Here is a 24,027-nt window from a genome sequence, read left to right as displayed (position 1 = left end):
AAACCAGCTAGCTTAACAGGCAATTTGGCTGCTTTTGTTATGACTTTACATTGCCCGCAGTGTTATAGTCTGCAGGCTTTTCAACTGATTCTGCAGGTGACGGAGGAGTGGGGCATCTGCATGATTTCAGCTCCAATGGCTTCATTTTATTGATAATCCCCTAAAATGTAAAACTTGACAGCTTTCCTCTGAATTATTATTTTAATGGATTTAATCCACATGTGTTTCTCCAGTGTCTCTGAGGTGTCTCACTCCAGCTCTGCCAAACAGCAGCAGGCAGAATACAGTCGTCATGACAGCATATGATCTTAACACAGTCTTTAGAGCTTTCAGGAAGTCAGGATGTGATGTCACCGACTGTCCCCGCCCCAAATGGGCGTAGATGAGCAGACGTACCTCAGCAGCCCGGTGACCCTTCAGCCAGCAGTAGTAGACACCTAATTAACAAAAAATATTTGAAACAACTTTAATAAAACAACTATCAAATAATATTGGTTTTCACACCAGGTTGAAATTAGACATAGATTTGAAATGGAAAACAAACACATCATCATTCATGATCTAGCATATAGGCTATATACGCTGGAACTAATGTGTGGATGAGGGACAGTGATGGCTGGTGGACAGCTGAAGATTAAGGCCCAATTTACGCAAAACACTCGCGATGAAAGGTGAAAGCGACAAAACATTTTATCAGATGTGCCTTTCGTTTAGATGGCGACTTTGTTTTTGGTGCTTAAAAACAAAAAAATTTAAAACAACCCTCCAGAGTGGAAATCTTAATAACGCTCCACCGTAGTATTTCTGTGCAAAAGGGGTAAAAAAACATTTTTCCTTTTATCCATCTTATCGGGCAATACACATTATTTTTCTGACATTATCACTGGTCTGTAACATCTGTATAATCAAAACATGCTTAAGTTATGACCATAGACCGTATAATTTTTTTATTTCCTGTGTTTCTAGCGGAGATTACAAGTGTAGGCATTCCTGTGTCAGTCTGGTGGAACACACCAGCTCCGGGAGTGAAGTGCAGGCAGCCAGCATATATGATCTATGATTTAAACTGATATTCAACACAGTACCATACCTGTGACACCGTAGCATATCAATTACCAGTCTTTGTCTTCAGCTTCAACGGTCTTTATTAGAGATAACATCTTCAAGGTTACAGACTGGCCGATGTGGCTGTACAGTCTCTCTCTCTAGGAGCAACACACAGCTTCACGCTATCTGAGCACGTGACAGACTTAACTTCAGATTGAGCTTCACTAGAGCCCTCTGCTCTCCAGATTAGCATCAAGTGTATGTGCCATCGATAGTAGGCTGTATTGCAAGTCATTGTGCAAGTACGGCTACTTAATTAGCATAACATAACAGAACCCCCCAAAGACGCTCGTCTAAACACAGAAAGAAAAGTGAGAACACAACGGCCCTTTTGTGTTTCCTTTCTAGATTGTCTCCGTCTAAACAGGGCCTAAACTATGAAATTCCAGAACAAACACTGGGATAATAAGAGGGTGCCATTTTGCTTTAATACATTACAATGTATCACACAAAGTAGCTTGTACTGACCTGAATTGGCAGCTTGTGAGACAAGTACATAAAACATATTTAAGCCATCAGCATTATAAAATATAAATAGAGACAAATCAAAACAAATTGTTCACAAGGCATGTCCTGGCTGTTAGACACAGGTGTAGTGTCATTACAGAAAACAGTATTTGTTACCTGAATCCTGAGTTTTTGCAGGTTTAAACACCAGGTGGTGTCCTGTGTCTATAAGCAGCCTGGTAGGTGTGGCACTGAGGTTACGACCAGCCGAGTGTTCAAATCGGTAGATGGGTTCAGACCCTCTGTCCCAGGCCACGGCCATGTTAGGTTGTGCCCCGGGACATCCCATGGTCAGGACGTGGTCTGCAGGGTGGTTCAGGTAGAACACTGGTACCTCCACTGGCAGGGAGGCAGAACTAGAGAAGAAACAGAGAATAGAAACAGACAATTTCTGCCAGATTCTCAAGTATAACCAATCACCTTCCAGATTACACACCAAATTAATTGATCTCCACCTGACATCGATTGTGGTGATTTTGATTACTTCAGAATAAAACCACCTGTTCCTTGAGGATTCCACTCCTAGTAGTGCATGGTAACGCAAAGAATTCATCATGGTTGGAAAGATGCTTTCAAAAGAGCTCCGGGATAAAGATGTGGATAGGCACAAGTTAGGAGATGGATATAAAAAGATTTCAAAGGCTTTAACTGTCCCTCTGAGGACCGTTCAGAGTATTGTCCAGAAGTGGAAGGCATATGGCTCCACACAGACCTGGTCTAGATTGGGTCGCCTCTCCAAACTGGATGACAGAGCCAGGAAAAGATTGATCAGGGAAGCTACCAACAGACCCATGGTGACCTTAAAGGAGTTACAAGTCTTAATGGCAGAGGCTGGTCGATCTGTGCATGTGACAACAATTTCACAAGTTCTACATGTATGGTAACCTGACTATTGCCAGATGACTTTCGTTCTGTCTTGCTTCCGCCTTGACTCCGCCTAGCTCTACTCAACCATCTGGGATTGCTCCATTGCAGAAGGATTTCAGGGTCTGCAAAAAATGGTCGAGCCAATCAGAACCGCAGGGCGGGGGTTTTATAGATGTGATGTAGTGGAGAAACGACTGTTGTGATTCAGAGAACAATGGCGGCTCGCATCCAGGAAGCAGGCGTCAACATCGATGCTGCTATTTCATCCGTGTTGTCCAATCTAGTGAATATTTCTTCTTTAAAAGAACACCAGAGAATTGCCCTAAAGGCTTTTGTTGGTGGAAGCGATGTTTTCGCCCTTCTTGGCTTTTCCCTGCGCCGCTCTCATCAGCGTCACAGGTTGGTTTCCATGTGAGTTGTCAAAGTAGCACGTCAACAAAGATGACGGACAAGTGGGTCATCCAATGATATGCAATGATTTTTAATAAGGCCTAGCCTCCTATAATCCCTTTCCTATGGAGCGATCCCAGATGTATGAGTGAAGCAAGGCGGAACAAAATTCATCTGGCGAGAGTCAGATTACATGTATGGCAGAGGGGCAAGAAATAAGCTATTCCTGAAAAAATGTCACACTAAGTCTTGTCAAAAGACAAAAAGTACTTAGTGCAAAGTACACCCAAACCTGCAGCCCTTTGCTAGACAGCTTCCAGCATGACAACGACCTAAAACACACCTCCATAAATACAACACAGTAGCTAAAGGACGGGACGGTGAATGTCCTAGAGTGGCCCAGTCAGAGCCCTGAACGGAAGCCTACAGAACATCTGTGGATGGACTTGAAGAGCGCTCACCACAGAATTTCACTGAACTCCAACAGTTCTGCAGGAAGACTGGGGAAATATTCCCAATCTAGGTGCACAAAGCTGGTAGAGACAGATCCAAACAGACTGATGGCTGTAATTAAAGCAAAAGGTGCTCCCACAAAGTATTAAATCCGGGGATTTTAACAACCCTATTCTAGTTTTTATTTTTATTTTTTTTCAGGAATTTTGAAAATAACTATTTCATTTCAGGCTTTAAAACAAAAAAAAGTGACTATTTCAAAAGGGTATCAGAACTTTCTATAGGCACTGTAAATGAAGATGTCTGGCTGAATTTTGCTGCTCCTCTGTTTCTCTCATTCACCCATTCACCCATTCACACTGATAGCACCTGGTCATCAGGAATGATAAACGTATCTATGGACTTACTTGTACCCAAGAAATGCCATCAGAGCAAGGATTTTGGAGGATGGAGGAGCTTGATATTGACAAGTGACTTGACAGCTTTTGACCTCCAGCTTGGCTCCAACGTTGCTTCGCTTCAGTTGTCTAAATGCCTCGGGCACTGCCCCAGAGCTGCATGAAGCGACTGTCTGATTGGCCCGTCTGTAGCGTACATGCAGGTAGTGGGAGTGGATGTAGCAGAGTCCAACGCGAACCTGCTCTCCAGGTACTCCGCAGCGATCGCAGACTGACCAGGGCCGGAAGCTGGTGAAGACCCGGTACAGCGGCTGAGCAGAGTTGAGTCCTTTTCTTTCTTTCCTTTTTTCTTTCATACTTGCTAGAGTGAGCCTAAGAGCATCAGATTTAAATTAGACTCACTTAAATCAGTGGTTCATCCTGGATTTGTTTTAAACAAAAATAGGATATCCATTTGTACACATCTTCATTATAACATTAGTCGTGTTCCCATCAACGTATTTTTTTTTAGAAAAGATTTATGGAAAACTTCAAAATAGAATGAAATGTGCTTGATTGTGCAAAATAAATAAATAATAGATGGTTTTTGCCTTTGTTGAAAAAAGAGTTGATGTGCTAAATGAGATATAGATATACCTTAGCCGATTAAGTTCTGATGTAGCGGACACTTGGCTCACATGGCTTATCAGCTGAGTTTACTGGTGGACAAAATGTAGCTTATACCGCAGACTTCTTACAAAACTATGCTTTGTGTAGCCTCGTTTATTCACTCCTAACAAGTTGATTGTTGCTTAAAATTGACTTGTCAATTGCTAAACAACGGAATAGAAACCTAGCTAATGTCAATTTAGTTGTAATGAGTTGTTCAGAATCTTTTCAAATGTATACTATGTTCATCACAAAGTTGAAAAGCCCCTGTTATCTCTGTCTATCTCTTTCATACACTGGCATGTGGGAGGTAAACTTGGAGCCAGTTAACAGTGAATAGAATTAAAAATTGAACATGTCTGATGATGATGGGATGTCTCCATAATTTTGCAGAAAACATGCTAATGATGTCCATTCAGCATTGACTTTTGGTGTCGACGTGTTCGCTGGACAGCAGCTTTAATTATCAGTTAAATAGTACATTCATCATCGCTTTCAAAATTTGACAGTTTTAATTTCTACTTTGTGATAAAGTCACAATCATTGACTCTGTCTTGTCACCTCGGAGCAAAGCTGAGCGTACGTGCTTCTTGGATGTCCAGGTCATAACCGTAGAAGAAGTCTCTGTGGACGGAGCCGCAGATGTAGATGCCGGAGTCGCTGGGCCCCGCTCTGAAGATCAGCAGGCTAAAGAGACGAATGGAGAATCGACTCTGCAGGTCGCCGCTGTGAGGGACGCGACTAGGGTCGAGCAGCCTGTTGCCATGGTGATCAGTCAGGGCTCTAGTCTCTTTGGAGCCGCCCAGATGTTTCCTAAAGAACCACACAACTGATTGGATCTGAAACACAAAGGGAAGTAAATAACTCAAATATATCTACTGATGGTCGATAATGTTGTTACCAGACACTCAAATCATGTTCGCAGATGCTGAGAAGTTTCTGTTTTGGAAGAAAAATACCCAAGACATTTGCTCTTTCTCTCTTTTCTCCTCTGTTTTACTCTGCTCCTCTACATATTTGTGGTCTTGTACAAATCCTATTCATCTATGGAGCGGATGAGAGGCTCTGGGTTGCAGATAGGATACATTTTCTTGCAGTGCTATGAAATGCCAATTACATCACAAAAATACTTCTGATTGATCACACTAACTCAAAAGTGTATGTGCTTATAAGAATCACATCATCTTTGTGTCTTTTAGTAAAAGGACATGATCAAGGGTCAGGGGTGCATGGTGTTACGTTTGGCAGGTGTAGTTCAGCAGAAAGAATATAGTTCCTCCACCAAACTGCTGACAAGCAGGTCTGTGGATTATCTTGAGTGACCAGGTCATGATGTTTGGAAAGAGACAATGCTGCTGGATTTCAAATGTGCACAACAATCCAAGGACCACCTAGTACCATTATACTGGAGTGAAGGCAAACAACTCTACAGCTGATATCTCTAGAGCCCAGTCCAAAGACTTGCAATGCAACAAATCTGTTTTAGAGAGTTGCAGGTGAAAGTTGCAGCGGTGTGAACTGAACCATCTCGTCTGAACTCAAACTGGCTGATGCTGTTGCCAGTGATTCAGCTTGTCAAATTTCCAGCAGCCGGTTTAAGAACACAAGACAGGTCACTTGTTGCAACAGTCTTAGCAAAGTCCTCTGGTCAAGTCACTTACAAACTGTCAGCTGGTTGAAAAGGCTGGTTTGGACAGTGTGTGTTAGAGAGGAAAAGAGACGGACAGAGAGAGAGGGTGGAGCCAGCAATACAATGAATAAGGAAAGCGAGCGCCGTAATCAAGAACAAAGCAGTGAATCAGAGAAATAAAACCGTATTTTTCGCCGTTTTATCACAACTAGAAATGCAGCTGTAGCAAATATCTCACTATCTCTGTCCTCATTTATATTTTATAATGTTACAAATTATATTCAGCTCAGAAAAAAAGCCTGAAAAGTCAGTTAGACAGGAAGTACAGAGAGTCTGTCAAGACTCGGTTCTGTCAGTACCCTCCTCTCTTCCTTTTGTGTGAGTTTGTCTCCCTCTGTCTGTGTTTCCCTGCATGTGTGTGTCTTCTGTTGTCTAGGTCCGGTCGGCGTTCCCCCCAAGCTGCAGCCTGTTACGCTGATCACCTGGGGTCCGTTTCACAAAGCAGGTTCAACAAACTCTGAGTCTAACCCTGAACTCTGGGTTGATCTACTCTGAGATAGGAAACTCTGAGTTTTCGGTTCCAGAACAGCTGATGTGAGTTAGTTTGATCAACTCGGAGTAGTTTGACCTGGAGTTAAGCGCGTGCACCACAAGTATAAAAAGACAGCATCAATGGAGCCCTGATTCGACGAGTCACCATAGCAACGGGGAAGAGGAGGGCTACGCTACAACTGGACTTGGAAATATTAATGCGCTCATACGGGAGTTTGAGCTGTTTTTTTGCGTAGTGTAACACCGCTGCAGCAGCAAAAGAGAGGGAGACGGTGTGGGAGAACATTCTGCTCGGGTCAAGGCGTTTAAGTTTAAATGTAGTCCTTTGCAATCACAGTAATATCACAGGGGAAACTGCTTGAGTGGTACTCTATTAGTTTATTTCATTTAGGTGCAACCCTGCGGGGAAGAAGCGCACTTGGCAGCAGCTTAAGATGAAACATAAAAACATTGTTCAAACAGGTAAAACCTCAGCACAGTCTCATGATGATACCTATTTTTGAGCACGTTTTACATGGAAAAGTAAATATTACCGTAAGTGGCTGTTTTATACGTTGTATAAACGTAATGCTGCACCTTCATCCAGGGGATCAGACAGAACTATACTACGCCAAAACTCGCCCGCTGACTGAATGAATGAGGAAATCAAATACCGTGTGTGGCTGAAAGAGGGCGGAGACAAAGAGAAACTCGAGGTTTGTTGAGAAAAACCTGGTCCCAACCAGGTCAGGTTCAGAGAGCATGTTACCATGGTAACTGACCGAGAGGTTAAGTTACCTCTCTCTGTGAAACAAGCTAGAGTTACCCCTCTTTCTCTGGTTTGAGTTACCTCCCTTTGTGAAACGGAAAACTCAAGAGTTTCCCTCATTTCAGGGTTGACAGACTCAGAGTTTTCACTAAACCTGCTTTGTGAAACGGACCCCTGGATCAGTACTTATACCGGGCAGGCATTCAGCCCCGGACCAGCATTCCCTTTCTCGTTGTGGTATCACGCTTCCCGTCGCTGAGTTAATCTAATCGTGTTTGTTTCTTTTTCTCCATAGTTTCCCGTGTTCCTGTTTCCTCGTCCATCTCCCTGATTCGTCCGTCATCTCCTCGTTCCTGTTTTCCCTCAACCGTCTCGTTGTTTGTATTGCTTGTTTTTCCCTGTAGTGTTTTGCGTTTTGTTATTAGTTATTAATAAAACGTTTGTTTGTACTTTTACTTCGTGTCCGTGTCTGCATTGGGTCCACCCGTTTTTGTGTGTTATATCTGTACCCTTCATGACAGAGTCGTTGCTATGATACACCATCTTGCCTTGTCTTACTGGTGTGAACTGGCCGGTTTCAGAGCATTGCAATATGTAGTTTTGATTTTGGGGTGAACTATCCATAAGAGCTGAATAATCAAAAGATGACATTTAGCCAATTTAAGGGAAACTGATTTGCAGTCTTGTGAGCAAGATTACATTCAACTAATACCTACTGGTGCTGGTCATAACTTTAATAAAACTGTAAGATTTATTGTCAAGGATATATCTTATTTTTTTGGATTAAAGATATTTTTTGAGGACAGTCCCTGTTGTTGCTGGCCTGTCTCTGGATAGACTTGTCCCCAAAAATGTCCCTTTGGGACCAGCTGAAACGTTACAATGTTTTAGAGGCTAAAAGTTTTGGTGAAGTCTCCCCTTTAAAGACATGTCCTTTTTGTGCTGCAGGAATCACATGCAGTCTGGGGCAAAAACAGTCATGGAATTGTATCAATAAAGTGTATTAACGTAACTGTGTTGCCAGTCGGACACCATTGACTGGCAAGCTCGTCTTGTTCCCCAGAGACCTCACGTTTCCCATGACGATCACCGGTACAGCCGGTGTGTGTCTCCTCCTCTTCACCCTCCGTTTCACTCCAGCTCTGCAGCCACAGCGTCTCCTCCGCAGCTCCTTCAGGACCTCAGGTCTGGCTCCGGGTAGCAGTACAGGTTCACACAGCGCAATCAGCTGGTCTCGTGTGTAAACAATGCGCTCAGTGATGCGCTCCTGGCCCTCCGTTGCTAGGGTTAGCAAAACCATCACAAAAACAAAAACAACACAAAAAGTGCCGTGAAAGTTCAAAAAAAGAAGAAAAAAAAGAAAGGTGTTCGTCCTCGCCCGGTCTCCGGAGAAGAGTCGCCAAAAGTTGAGCAAAAACCAGAACACAAACACAACAAAAACTTTTTAAAAACTCAAAGACCCACGGGAGCTGCTGTTACAGGCTGCCACATAGTACGGCGCCATAGCAACAATGTCTGTGTGCTTCGTGCTTGTTTTAAACAACAGTTACCTTGGTCAAAATACATGAAAACAGATTTGTCTGCCATTTATATTTCATGGATAATGACATTAGATGTTTTAATGATATATGATGATGATAATAATACACTGAGCAAAATGACACAAACTTTATGGCTGGTTCTGTTACCTGTTGTGGTTTGCAATGGCAGGGCAGCTCCACTGTGACTCCAGCCAGGTAAGCAGTATTAGTGAAGGTCAGGAAGGCAGGACAGGCTCTTCTAGCAAACACATCCTGCTTTTCCTCAGGAGCCTCATAGCTCCACACCTCAGTACACAGGATGAGGATGAGGGTCAGGAGGATGGGAGAGGAGGAGGGAGGGGGCATTAAGCTTCTCTGGAGGATGAAGAAGGTTGTTACAAAAGTTACAAAAGTCAAAACTTCAATACTATATGTGTGGACGAACAGAGAAACCACCAGTGTGATTGTTCGGTCTTATTTCACATCTGAAGGATAACACTGGAACAGAGTTACTTTCAAAACACAATAGCTTTGATGGAATCTGATGAGCTCACAGAGGACCCGTCCTCTGTTGTCAACGCAAACATCTTCAAGTCCAAGAGAACTCTTATTACACTTTCTGTTGTAGCACAAACTCTAGTTTTTGTTTGTGTTTCGTAAATTCCCGAAAGATTTATATTTCCTTCATGTCCAACAATCCTTCTGGCATCTCCTTTGTCCTGCAGACATTCCAACTAAATCCCTTCCTGTCTTCCTCTCAATAAAGTTAAACATCTTTATTCCCCTCAAAAATGTTCAGTATTTCAGTGTGCTGCTGTCTCTTTGATGGAACAGACAAACCTCAGCTGGGCTTGGCCTTTGGTTGCTATGGTAACAACATGCAACCTATAAAAGTTCTGACCAAAACCTCATTACAGAAGTATGAATTAACAACACTGCGTGACTTCACACAGCGCAGTTTAAAAGATGTTAACAGTCATGATTAGTCACATCATGCTGCAGTAGGTATCACAGCCATGCATCAGCCTTTGTTATAAAGTGAGTAGTACACACAGTTTTATTATCTGGCTCCAGATATTGGAATCTGCCCACTCTAGAGAGTTGATTGATTCGTCTGGCATCCTGCCACAAAAACACAGGTTTCTCAGTTAAAACCACAGACGAGCCAGTGAAAGGTTAGTTTTGGGCTCTAGGGATGGCCATGATGGTCAGTCCACCAGTTTGGTCCTGCGGCATGAAAAAAGAACGTACTTTGCCTCAGGGAAAGCCGATGTACCAATGCAGAGCTACACACAGCTCATAATATACACTTCAAAATTTGCTTGTGTGAGGAGAGCTTTGCTTCACACACTTAATTCATCCAGCATGTCTTCACAACTCTCCTGCAGGAGTTAAGCTGCAGGAGGTTGTTGTTGTAATATAAATGAGTGCAATGAAGCGGCTCCCTGTGTAGCTGCAGGTCTGTGTATCATCAGGCCTCAGGCACACAGACACAGAACTGGATTCTAATAAACATAGCAGTATGTTCAGAGTAGTGTACCGCTCCACTGCATAGAGCTAGTAGGCTACTTCCATGTAAACTTTTGTATAAACCAAATAGTAATAGAAATATATAATGTTATAGTAACTAAATAGTTGTAGTTCGATTGAAAGTGGCCCGTATGACTCACAACGTCAAACCTAACATGAAAGAAAACACTCCATCTTAAAAATTGCTGCGCTGTAAAAGTGTGTGTCGACTTGCATGCAAATTAGAGGCGTTCGGGTATTCGACCTTCACATCGAAAGCCTCTATACTTCCATCTTTTTTACAGCTTGTTCCTATCGGGGATCTGGAGCCAATCCCAGCTGACATTGGGTGTGAGGCAGGGTACACCCTGGACAGGACACCAGTCTATCACAGGACACACAGAGACAGACAACCATTCACACTCACATTCACACCTACGGGCAATTTAGAGTCATCAAGTCCAAATTCGAACCAGGAACCCTCTTGCTGTGAGGAGACAGTGCTAACCACCACACCACCGTGCCACCCCAACATTCAAAGCATCTAACTGGTAAAACATACAGTAAGTAGACTACTATTATCAAGTACAATTCAATTCTAAGAAATACGATGTGTCTGTCAATGAGCTTGACATGAACGTGATTGCTCTTCAAAACAACACATGGGTTGTTTTTGGTATTCTTTTTGACTGTGGATCTTTTTGACGGTGGAGTGTTGGAGTAATGGAACAGCCAGGAGCAGTCACAGGGAGCTGTTCGATGAAGAGCTGCAGGTGACAGGCTGCACAGAGACTCGTGCAGCCGTGTGCAGTTAAATTCAGATTTCTGTTTCTCACAGAATGATGAAAAAAGGACAAATATTGTGTGAGTTCTTCATGAAAAGCAAATTAGTTTGTTTAGTTGCCCCTGCAATTCCGGGACCTGTGGTATCAAACCTTTGCTGCTGCGCACTTTATGGCATCCACTTAGTGTCACCATGACATCTAACAACAATCGGCATCATGTTTTGTACTGATCAAATCACCACAACAATCAGCTCAATGTCCTTTCAATTCTAATTCTATTTCTTTGGACTCAACGTGACATGCTTCTGGTCAACTTCACTGCCTGGAGACACAAACGAGATGATGTAAGCCCGCAGTCTCGGCTCAAGGCATGCACTGAAATATAATTGTATGTGTGAATGTTGTGTGCATTAGTTTCAAGGTTTAATTTTACTGAACAATACAGAATGTGTTAAGCCCAGTTCAGACCAAAGAATTACGACGAGTTGAGTTCAAACTTGCAACTACTTGTTCAGGTCTGCAACGTTCTGAAACCTGCCAGTTCACACCAGTGAGACGAGGCAAGATGATGTATCTTCTCCATAGCAACACCTCTCTGTACTTCTGCTTTAACCTCTAACTTTTCAGGCTTTTTTTCGGAGCTGGATATAATTTGTAGCATTATGAAATATAAATGAGGACAGAGATAGTGAGATCCTTTCTACAGCTGCATTTCTAGTTGTGATGAAACGGCGAAATTAACTTTTTATTTCTCTGATTCACTGCTTTGTTCTGGATTATGACTCCCCTCATTTATTGAATCGCTTGCTGGACTCTCTTTCTCTCTCTCTCTCTTTTTCTCTCTCTTTCTTTCTTTCTCACTCTCTCTCTCTCGCACACTTGTTAAGCCTCTGTCCAAGCCAGCCTTTTCAAGCAGCTGAGAGTTTGTAAGTGACTTGACCAGCGGACTTTGCTAAGATTTAATTGGTTGTTGCAACAGGTGACGTGTTACATTCTAAAACTAGCTGCTGGTGATTTGACAAGAAAGTCTCAGGCAACAACATCAGCAGGTTTGAGTCGGGGAGACGGGTCAGAGACGGTTCGGATCACGTTGTGCAACTTTCACCTGCAACGTTCGAAAAAGTTTTGTTTTGCCATGTCGCAAATCTTTGGTCTGAACTGGGCTTAGGCAGCAGGGTGACTAACTGTGTATTCAGAGGAGTAAACACTTCAGATGACACTTCCCCTTTTTGCATTTACAAAATTGATCTCTGATTATCAGAGTTGGTTATGATGACGTATAAGCAAAAAGCATTCGAGCCGAGGCACGGTCCATCCGAGCGTGAGTGAGCCCTTAGTCGCCACTCCACACAAACATCAAGAAACACAAACATCAAGAAATATATATGTATACAGTATATATATATATATATATATATATATATATATACAGTATATATATATATGTGTGTGTGTGTGTGTGTGTGTGTGTGTGTGTGTGTGTGTGTGTGTGTGTGTGTGTGTGGATAGGTGTTTAACAAAATCCAGACAAAATGTTTCCAACCATGAATGAAATGCATCAAAGATAAAACTAAAAAAACAGTTATTCACAAATGTCACATATTTATATAATCTCATATTTTCAAAAGCTGCTTTTATCTTTAAAGACTGCTCTGAATTTCTAAATGTCAGACTGTAAACACACTTATTTAAAGTGTTACATCAAATCACAATAGAACTCTTTTTAAAACTCTTTTTCAAGAGCGAGCTGTCTGGAAGATCTTCTTAATCACTTTGATCATTACATATTTTCTGTTTTCTTTAGCATATAAAAGGCTCATATTTTACAAGTGTTTTTTTAGTTTTTAAGTAATGAAGTAGGGAACATGTGTACTGTTGCCTTTACTTAGCTGCTGTGAAGAAAGCAGGAAACACTTCTGTCAACTCATTTTAACACTTCTTTTCCGTAAACACACTGATTTTCACTGAGGATATTGACTTAGTACATTCATTCTTTGATGGTTTGCTAAAACCTTCACCCTGTATCTCTATTCAATAACTTTACATAATAGAATCTTCCTGAACAGAAATTAAACAGCTTTTTTGTGTCTGCATTATATTTATGTAACAAGCCTTCACAAACTAGCCATAAGAACAATCAGAAAAGCAGGATATTAAAGTTTATTGATCTGGTTGAATATCAAATAGAACAAATTATGTTTAAAGCGAGAAACAAACTTTTAACAGAGACAGGATGTATAATTTGATGGAAAAGTTGAATTTTAAGACGCTAGCTGTTCGCACGACTTTAAAAAAAGTTGTCAAACTGCAGAATTGAATGAGCACAGGGCTAAAGCAATGTCCAAACATGGTCCAGTTTTAAAAAAGGTACCAGGCAATGATTTTCAGAAGGTATAGGGATGAGGGAGGGCTTTAAAAAACAAACAAACAAACAAAAAATAAATAAATGTGTGTATAAATATGGGCTAAAGCGGTTGAAGATGGATGGATGAATGGATGGATGGATGATGTATGTTTACGGTTACATATATGTGTATAAACATGTTTTTCTATGGATGTTTATATGTAGGCCTTTAAAGTATATTATATTACTTTACATATATTATATGTTGTTTTGTTTTTATAAAATGTATTATTGTATAGTTAGATTGAAAAAAAATGTACATATTGTAGCAAACCAATTTTCTTTAGTACTTGCTGTTTCTTGTTTTGTACACCAGAGGGCAGCCTGTCCTGTGTGCAAGTTAATCTTAAAAATATAATAACTGATTTAGATGCATTTTTACATGATTTCACTACAAATGATTTCATGATTTGGGACTGTTTCTAAGAAAACGTAATTTCATCTGTTTTTATTTATATTCTTGCCTGTTTTGAAGCTAATGTCTCCATTTAAATAGGGACATCTTATTTTGAAGACCACTACTTCCTACTTCCTCCCTGTGTTGTTTTGCCGAGCCAAAAACCACTTGACTACGGAATGAACATGCTAACCGTAACACGGTAAAGGTTCAAGGTAAAATAAGGAAAATAAGGCAACAAAACAGAAACGGCATTTGAGTATATTTTAGCTTCCCCCCCGAGGAGGCACAAGGTTTGTGTGTGTTGTACTTATGGGGATTGTTTGATTATTTGATGATGACGTGTCGGAAAAATAATATTTTTTTCCCGCGTTTGGTGAACAAGGGGTTTATTGCGTAGTCTAATATCAAGGTGTCTGAGTAATACTACGATCATTAATCATCCCTTATAGTGGGAACAGATACGTGATTGTTTTGTTTTCTTTCTTTTTTGTCAGTTCTCACGCTGTTTTATATGGAGCTGGAAAAGCAATAAATTAGTCTCAGCATCTTTCGGAGGGTATGCTACACATATAGTTGACTGAATTGTGAAAAAGGGGTAGGATTAAATAAGTGAAAATTTCTTCCTGGTCCTTTTCAGGCAGAGATAATTTCATATATGTTGTTACAGTTGTTATATATGTTGTATATGTTTTTAAAGCTATGGTCTTCGATTTGGAATATTGGTCATTATTATCAACATCGTTTATACAGCGATTATGGTCCTGTAGTCAGAGCTACACAATATGAATAGCAAAAAGAACCAAAAAAAATCCATTCAGTCTATCAACTTTAGGCCTGCATAGTAATAAACCAAAGAGAGCCCCACAGTCCAAAAGGCTCCCTTTGGCTAGTACCCTCCATCCAATCGTCTCCTCTCCCCTCGTCTCACCTCCTCCTCGTCTTCCCTCCTTAGACTTTGACTTCTCTTTATTGATCTTTTTGGGATGACTCCCGCAAGGAAATTGAGTTTCCAGCAGCTTACAAAAAACCCAACAAGGAAGGTTTAAAAAAAACAAAAAAAAACAATAAACAATAAATTAATTCATTAATAAATATAGAAACTAAAACAATAAACAGTAAGCATAAACTCTTATATATATATATATATATATATATAGATTCTTTCCTCTACACCAACTCCCTTGTTGTTCTCTCCGTGGCTTGTCCTATCACAGCTAGGCTGATGACACCCAACTTACTCTCAGAAACATTCGCAGCACAACGGATCTCTGCCTGTCTAACTGACATTTCTCAATGGATGTCCGCAAACCACCTGAAACTCAACCTAGACAAGACAGAGTTGCTTTTTCTTCCTGGAAAAGGCTCTTCCACCTCAGACCTTACTATCACCCTTGACAGTTCTGTGGTAGCCCCCACCCAGACTGCAAGGAACCTGGGTGTGAAACTTGATGAACCTTTCCTGTTCACCTTATACACCACTGACTTTCAGTACAACACTGGGTCGTGTCACCTGCAAAAGTTTTCTGACGACTCGGCTGTTGTTGGGTGTATAAGTGAGGGACAGGAGGAGGAGTACAGGGCACTGGTAGACAACTTTGTAAAGTGGACTGGACAGAATCACCTGCTGCTGAACATCAGCAAGACCAGAGAGATGGTGATAGATTTCAGGAAGAAGAGGAAGACGGCTTTCCAACCTCTGTGCATTCTGGGAAAGGATATGGAGGTGGTGGAGGATTACAAGTACCTGGGTGTTACCATCAACCACAGACTGGACTGGAGATCTAACACTGAAGCTGTTTACAAGAAGGGGATGAGCAGACTTTACTTCCTGAGGAAGCTGAGATCCTTCAACGTGTACAGCAAGATGTTGGAGATCTTTTATCAGTCTGTGGTGGCCAGTGTACTTTTCTTTGCTGTGGTTTGTTGGGGTAGCAGCATTGGAGCCAGCGACACCAACACTCAACAAATTGATCAGGAAGGCTGGCTCTGTGACTGGCTGCAAACAGGACACTCTGGAGGCTGTGGTGGAGAGGAGGACACTGAAAAAACTGTTATCCATCATGGATAACCCTCTCCACCCTCTCCAACTCACACTGGTCAGACAGCGGAGCACCTTCTCCAGAAGGCTGCTTCAGCTTCGCTGTCGTAGCAACAGATACAGGAAATCTTTCCTGCCACAATCCATCACTTTTTATAATAACTCTCTGGTCTCTCTACTGTTTTGTTGTATACATTATTATTGTTTATTGTTTATAGCACACTGTGCACTGTACTGTATATATACACTATGTGTATATTGGATTCTATGTATGTTATGTACACAGTGTTTTATTTGCTGACCCACTATGCTGTTACAAAATAATTTCCCAGTCTGGGATCATTAAAGTAATTCTATTCTATTCTATTCTATTCTTACTTGATATATTGCTCTTCTGGTTTGTACCCTAATTGTTGAATGCACCTCCATATTTCCTCCTCCCCCCGAGTGAGGAGTTGTAGAGGGTGATGGCCTGAGGGACAAAGGAGTTTTTGAGTCTGTTGGTCCTACACTTGGACAGGAGCAGCCTTCCACTGAACAGGCTTCTCTGGTCTATGTCCAGCAGTTTACCAGTGTCCTCTCGGCCACCATAATATAAATTGGGATAATAAAAAGGACAGGAAAAATTTTAAGATAATTACTGATTCTTACTTAACACAATTAATTGACCAGCCAACCAGGATAACAAACTCCTCTAAAACTAGAATTGACTTGCTGTTTTCAACTAAGCCAGAAAGAATCACTAAGGTTCAGAACCCAAGGATGACTATGGGTTTGACACTAACTTTTCTCTGAGTCTCTGGGGTGGCTAAACAGTTAGTTGAACACCTCAATAACGGGTACACAACATTACATCCGATGCAGTTTGGTTTCAGGACTCATCATTCCACAGAGTCGGCCCTAAGTATGTTGATAGAAAAAAACAAGTGTCTCCTGGATAGGAACAACTGTGTGGGAGCTGCCTTCCTAAATCTTAAAAGGGCCATTGACACTGTTGACCACCGACTGTAAACTAAGCTGTCAAAATTAAATTTTTCTACACAGGCCCTTAATTGGTTTAGATCATATCTTGCAGATAGAAAGCAGTGTGTGGTGGTCAGCGGTGTCAAATCCCCTTACCTGGACTGTCAAGTAGGGGTCCCTCAAGGTTCTGCTTGGGGAAAACACGCCTACTGGACCTAAATGACAAGACACAAGAGGGACACATGCAGGGAAAGACAGAGGGAGACAAACTCACACAAAAGGGAGAGAGGAGGGTACTGACCGAACCGACAGCAGGTGGGCACAAAGTGCTGGTGACTACTGGTTTCAACTGTGACACATAGGATGGATCCTGAGGGACGCAGGGAGCTTCAGGCGGACAGCACTGGGGTTAATAATGGCCTCCACCTCAAAGGGACCAATAAAGCGAGTAGCGAGCTTCTTAGATGCGACATTCGGGGGACTTTCTGTCCAGGTCTGTACTTAGGCGCAGGGATGCGATGGTGATCCGCCATTCTGCGGTTCTGCTCCTCCATCCGAAGCAAGGCCCCTTGGGTCTCTCTCCAAATCCGACGTACTCTCCGGAGATGGTGTTGGACGGATGGAACAGCAATCTCTGGTCCCTGGGCCGGAAAGAGAGGGGGTAAGTAACCCAACGAAGCTTCGAAGGGGGACATACCTGTAGCGGTGCAGGTCAGGGAGTTGACCGTGCGACTCTGCATCCTGATGCCAACACTGAGTTGGCATGGTTTTAGACCGCTAACAACTGTGTCCAGGTTCTTAGATATGAGAGCATCTCATCTCATCTCATCTCATCTCACCTTCAACCCCTTATCCGGGTTCGAGTCGCGGGGGCAGCAGCTTTAGCAGGGGACCCCATACTTCCCTTTCCCGGGCCACATTAACAAGCTCTAACTGGGGGATCCCGAGGCGTTCCCAGGCTAGTGTGGAGATATAATCTCTCCACCTAGTCCTGGGTCTTCGCCGAGGCCTCCCAGCTGGATGTGCCTGGAACACCTCCCTAGGAAGGCGCCCAGGAGGCATCCTTACTAGATGCCCGAACCACCTCAACTGGCTCCTTTCAACGCAAAGGAGCAGCAGCTCTACTCCGAGTTCCTCACGGATGGCTGAACTTCTCCAGACTCCAGCCACCCTCCTGCGAAAACCCATTTCGGCCGCTTGTACCCGCAACCTCGTTCTTTCGGTCATGACCCAGCTTTCATGACCATAGGTGAGGGTAGGAACGAAGATTGACTGGTAGATCGAGAGCTTTGCCTTTCGGCTCAGCTCTCTTTTCATCACAACGGTGCGGTAGAGCGACTGCAACACCGCCCCCGTCGCTTCGATTCTCCGGCCAAACTCACGCTCCATCGTCCCCTCACTCGTGAACATGATCCTGAGGTACTTGAACTCCTTCACTTGGAGTAAGGTCTCATTCCCTACCTGGAAAAAGCAATCCACCGGTTTCCTGCTGAGAGCTATGGCCTCAGATTTAGAGGTGCTGATCCTCATCCCAGCTGTTTCACACTCGGCTGTGAACTGATCCAGTGAGTGCTGAAGGTCACTAACCGACGATGCCATCAGGACCACATCATCTGCAAAAAGCAGAGACGAGATCCTCAGCCCACCGAACTGCAACCCCTCCCCACCACGACTACGCCTCGATATCCTGTCCATGAAAATCACGAACAGGATTCGTGACAAAGCGCACCCCTGGCGGAGGCCAACCCCCACCGGGAACCAATCCGACTTACTGCCGAGGATCCGTACACAGCTCTCATTTTGGGTGTACAGAGATTGGATGGCCCACAGAAGTGACCCCCTCACCCCATACACCTGTAGCACCTCCCACAGTATCTCCCGAGGGACCCTGTCATATGCCTTCTCCAGATCCACAGCACCCTCCAAAGTAGGATGAATACCATCTCTCCTAATAAGACCAGGTTTTCCCCAGAAAGACTGCCAATTATCTACGAAAGCCCACGTTATTTACTGGGCACCATCCAGACAGCCAGTGACGGAATGATGACATGCTGCTATACATGTCATCGCAAGTCAAGTTGAGCAGGGGACCAGAGAAAATTACGGAGTACGACATAGTTTTTGCATAAGCACACACCAACTCCACATTAATTTTAGTGACCTCCGATTAACATAATGGGGTGTCATTACCGCCGAAGTGAACAACAATCATACTATATTTACGTTTATCCTTAGCCAGCAGTTTCAAATAGGACTCGATGTCGCCCGCTCTGGCCCCTGGGACGCATTTTACTATGGTGTCGCTAAGTTCACGTTTCTCAGAAATTAGCTTCCAATAACCAGTGTTGTGTGTCGCCTGTGTGTCACTGAGTGGAGAAAACTTGTTTGAAACGTGAACGGGCGAATGGTTAACCATGGGCTTCGATTTAGAACTATGCTTTCCTCTCACAGTCCCCCAGAATCACCCTACTCCGGGATTGCCAGGGGAGGGCCGGCAGAAGCTAATGCTACACTATGTGGCTTCACACCGGCTAAAGTTATTGGTGGCCGGCTAGCTACCGTAGCACAAGACTGAGCTTCCATGGTGCGGTGCCATGCCTCTAACTCACTGAGCCTCGCCTCCAACACTACAAATACACTACACTTATTACATTTATCATTATCACTAAAGGAGGCAGAGGAGTAGCTAAACATACAACAATCCAAGCAAGAGAGAGCAGGAGAGAGAGCGGGGGAAGCCATCACCAGCCCTGAAGCTAACTGCTAAGCTAAAGTGGCTAACAGCGTGTAAAATTTAACACTATGGAATTAGCGAGAAAGTGGCTGAAAGAAGGAGAGCTGTGAGTGCCTGAGTAGAATTAGTGGATGTTTAAATGTAAGCGGAAGTTAGCCGCTGTGGTGAATATTATAGCAAAAACAGTTGAATTTAGTGAGAGCAGCAAACAGTGAAACAATGAGTGACCAACACACAAGCACCGGAAATCACAAATTAGAGATAGATATTATCAGGAAGAGTAACTCTCTCTCTTGTTGTTACCCTAACAACAAGCAACAAACAAAGCGTGACTGACACATTTACTCAAACAAAACTATAAAGACTGATCAGATAGGTAGCGTTATGTTATAGGTAACGTTATGTTTAACTAAATGTAGCGGCATTCATGAGGACAGCTAACGTTACCCAGTCTCTCCCTGTTTATCCATCACTATGGCAACCCGTTTTGCTCCTTCATCATGGAGGTGTTGTGCTGTAGGAGGTTAGTGTGGCACGAGAGAGCAAAGTCCCCCACCAGACTCCGATACACCTCTGTCAACCCTGATGCATCCAATGATGGCTGTGTCATCGGCATACTTCTGTATGTGGCATAGCTCCGAGTTGTAGCAGAAGTCCAAGGTGTACAGGGTGAAGAGAAAAGGGACCTGCACTGTGTCCTAAGGGGCTCCAGTGCTTCTGACCACAGCACACACCTTCAGCCTGACATACTGTGGCCTGTCAGTGAGGTAATCTCTGACACAGTCCTACAGATAGGGGTCCACTCCCATCCAGTTTATCCTGAAGTATAGGGGGCTGAATGGTATTAAAGGCACAAGAGAAATCCAAGAAGAGAATCCTCACTGTGCCGCTTCCCTTATCCAGATGGGAGTGGACTCGGTGCAGCATGTAGACATCTGGCTGGTACGCAAACTGCAGGCGGTCCTGGGTGTGTTGTACCTGGGGTCTGAGGAGGCTGAGGAATGGCTCCAACATCTTCATTAGGTGAGAAGTGAGTGGCACTGGTCGGAAGTCACTCAGCCGGTCACCCAGTTGTCACCGGCTGTTTTTGGACCAGGGGGTATACAGTGGCTGTAGGTGTACCAGGTTGTGATCAGACTTCCCCAGCCGGGGGAGGGGAGTCGCTCTGTATGCATCCCTTACATTAGCATACAGGAGATCAATTGTCCTGTGTTCTGGTGGGACAGTCTAGAACCTGGTGAAATACAGCCAAAGTAGAATCCAAAGTTGCATGATTAAAGTCCCCAGATGATCAAAAATGACTCAGGGTTCTGTGTCTGCAGCTGTGCAGTGACTGAGTGGATCTTCTCACAGGCAGTGGCTGCATTTCGCTTAGGTAGAGGAATCGTGGGACACGGAGGGGAGGGGTTTGGTTGGGGCGGGATGGTTTTTTCATATCTGTTTCAGAGGTTCAACTGATTTTCAGAATGTAGACCATAGCTTTAAACCAATTTAATTTTGTAGATGTTAGTATTATGTATTCTTATTTTTGACATGTCTGGATTAAAAAAAAAAAAGTACCTTAATGGTAACTGCCCTTAAGAAAGACAAATAGATGCATTTTCTGACCCTCGTATCGCAGGATGAGATGGACACCTTACAAATCACTGTTGAAAAATAAATCTGTTTATCCCCACTATAGTTAGGTTTTGGTTCAGTTTAAACACAAAAACATCTTAATTAGGTTCAGGGTTAAAGTAACTATTTTATTACGATTAAGGAACCTGAATCACCATTGCTACAATAATAACCGGTTAAGGCTAGGGCACAATCGTAGTCACGCCGAAGGAAAAAAGTTGACTGTCAGTAGGAAACAGGAAATGAACAGTGGTCTCATAAGTTACAGTCACATATTTTGTTGTTGCAAGATTTTCCCCCCACAATCATGTTACCTGACTTCCTTCTCTGCATGCGTCATAATCGTTATGAACATAAACTTGAGAAAACTATTGATACTGTTGTTCTTGGGACAACAGTCTCACTTGTGAAGACCATCAGATAAACCTAATACCCTTAGTCCCCCCCCCCAAATGAGGACAGGACTGAATGTTCCCACTTTCCGAAAAGGTTTATCTTTTAGCAACTAATAGTGGAGGAAAAAAGGGGCACAGAAAAAGTTTCTTTCTTTTCCAAACACTTTTTTTACATTCTCCTTCTACTCCCCGTTGTTCTTTTCTGTCACTTGTCTTTATTCATCCTGTCCATTAGCTGGAGCCTTAATCTAAATAAAATTTACCATCATTTACCATCCACCCTGAGGCACCAGTTGAATCACCATCTATGTCTCATCAGTCTCCGTCTGATAGTTTTATTCATCTCATCAACTACATCTTAGTAGCGACACCCTGACCCCACAACTCCTGCCTTTTCTCCCAAACATCCATTCATTCAGTGATCTGGTTAATCTAAACAGCTCATCCAATCTCTCAATTCAGCTCCAGGTATTCTTTTTCAAAACAACCTTTTCTTCATCGTTTCATCATCAGTCCCTGTCCCTGCCTCCGTCTCGTCCGCCTCCCTATCAACTAGATCTAATAGCATCCATTCTGAGGCTGTGTGTTAAATACCACCCAGTTCTCCAGTGTTCATCCCCCTGCTATTATCACAAAGGCCCATTAAATGCTTGGCGATTCCAAACACTGCATACAGTCCACTGTTTCCTCATCCTCCTCTAAATAAAATGTTATTTATTATTTGAACCAACTAACAATCTATGGACTGCATGCGCATCGCATCAACATATATGATCAAATACCTAATATATAATAACACCGGTAAGACCAAAAACGCTTCGGTCGACATTTCATCGGGCTGATGAAAAGGTACAATGGGCCAGAGCGTGAAATGGCTTCGATGAGGATCAGCTCCTCTTAGGGGCGTCCACAGGAAAATGCGCAACTTTGTATTATTTTGGCTGACCATCCACACCCAGCCGGTATTATCGGAGCCTGAAAACTGTATCTCTTGAACCGGGTCCCAGAGTGGGAGGATTTTAAAACACCCCCCATGGCGTTGTCGTGTGGATGGCGAAACCACAGTAACTACAGAGTGATCTGTGCACCAGAGTGTCCAAAACACCACAAAAGTCTCCAGAAAAAAGTCACTAGATGTCTCTCTAGGATGGATGAGGATTTTGGAAGTCCAAAGATTTGGCAAGAAACTCTCGGGTGTTTGTATTGTGATTATGCACAGCGGCTCTCCCTTTCAACTTCTCCTTGTTTGTGTATTACGGAGGCAGTTACAGTGCCACATCCAGGCCTTGCATGTGTATTACAGCGTTTTTAGCTGTTTTCGCTGGTTTCATGTGGACGCAGATATTTCTTGAGCCAATCCGTGTGGACAGACAACTTTTTAAGATCTGCGGAGAAAAAAAAAACTGTTGTTTCAGATCATGTGGATGTACCCTATATCTGAGGCCATGGCTCTCAGCAGGTAACCGGTAGATCGCTTACTCCAGGTACGGAATGAGTCCTTAGCCTAAGTGAAGGAGTTCAAGTACCTCGGGATCTTGTCTATGAGTGAGGGGACGATGGAGCGTGAGTTTGGCCGCAGAATTGGAGGCAGTATTGCAGTCGCTTTAAAGCACTATTGTGATGAAAAAGAAGCTGAGCCGGAAGGCAAAGCTCTCGATCTACTGGCCAATCTTCGTTCCTACCCTCACCTATGGTCGTGAAAGCTAGGTCATGATCGAAAGGACGAGGTGGCGGGTACAAGTGGCCGAAATGGGTTTTCTCAGGAGGGTGGCTGGAGTCTCTCTTAGAGATAGGGTGAGAATTTTGACCAACTCGGAGTAGAGTAACTGCTCCTTTGCATTGAAAGGAGCCAGTTTAGGTGGTTCAGGCATCTAGTAAGGATGCTCCCTGGGTGCCTCCCTAGGGAGGTGTTCCAGGCACGTCCAGCTGGAAGGAGGCCTCGGGGAAGACCCAGAACCAGGTGGAGAGACTATATCTCTACACTTGCCTTGGAACGCTTTGGGATACCCCAGTTTGAGCTGATTAAATTTTGGGGTCCCCTGCTAGAGCTGCTGCCCCCAGGACTCAATTCCTGATAAGCGGTTGAAGATGAGTGAGTGATTGAGTGACGAGTCAGATGGAGGTGACAAAAAAGCAAAACGTGCTTTTGATAGGTTCATGTTTATGTTCATATTTGAAGTAACAGGTTAAACGTTACAATATACAGGGAGTTAACATGGTATAAAAATGAAAGAATGAGTTCCTCCAAATGATCTCATTATCGAAAATTTGACAACAGACAAAAAAAACGGTTTCTCTATGATATCGCACCCTCCATCCTACCTCTCCTCTACAGCCCAACTTTTGATTCTCCTCCCATCAC

At 43.2% G+C, this 24,027-nt stretch overlaps 1 protein-coding gene across 1 annotated transcript; it reads right to left on the bottom strand.

Annotated features, from left to right (window-relative positions):
• Nucleotides 1–210: 210 nt before the first annotated feature.
• LOC310951970 (Ig-like V-type domain-containing protein FAM187A) lies at nt 211–17,684 on the bottom strand (the record flags this gene model as incomplete). Its single annotated transcript, XM_083920457.1, has 9 exons — nt 211–437; nt 1,732–1,970; nt 3,732–4,094; nt 4,932–5,209; nt 8,989–9,195; nt 17,076–17,134; nt 17,221–17,289; nt 17,421–17,560; nt 17,617–17,684. The coding sequence occupies 9 exons, from the start codon at nt 17,682–17,684 to the stop codon at nt 211–213; spliced, it is 1,650 nt and encodes a 549-aa protein (XP_083776583.1).
• Nucleotides 17,685–24,027: the final 6,343 nt, after the last annotated feature.

This window comes from Echiichthys vipera (genome assembly GCF_963691815.1).
Source record: "Echiichthys vipera genome assembly, chromosome: 9".
Lineage (NCBI taxonomy): Eukaryota > Metazoa > Chordata > Actinopteri > Perciformes > Trachinidae > Echiichthys > Echiichthys vipera.
Note: the sequence above shows the minus strand (reverse complement) of the source record. Positions and strands in the feature narration are given on the sequence as shown.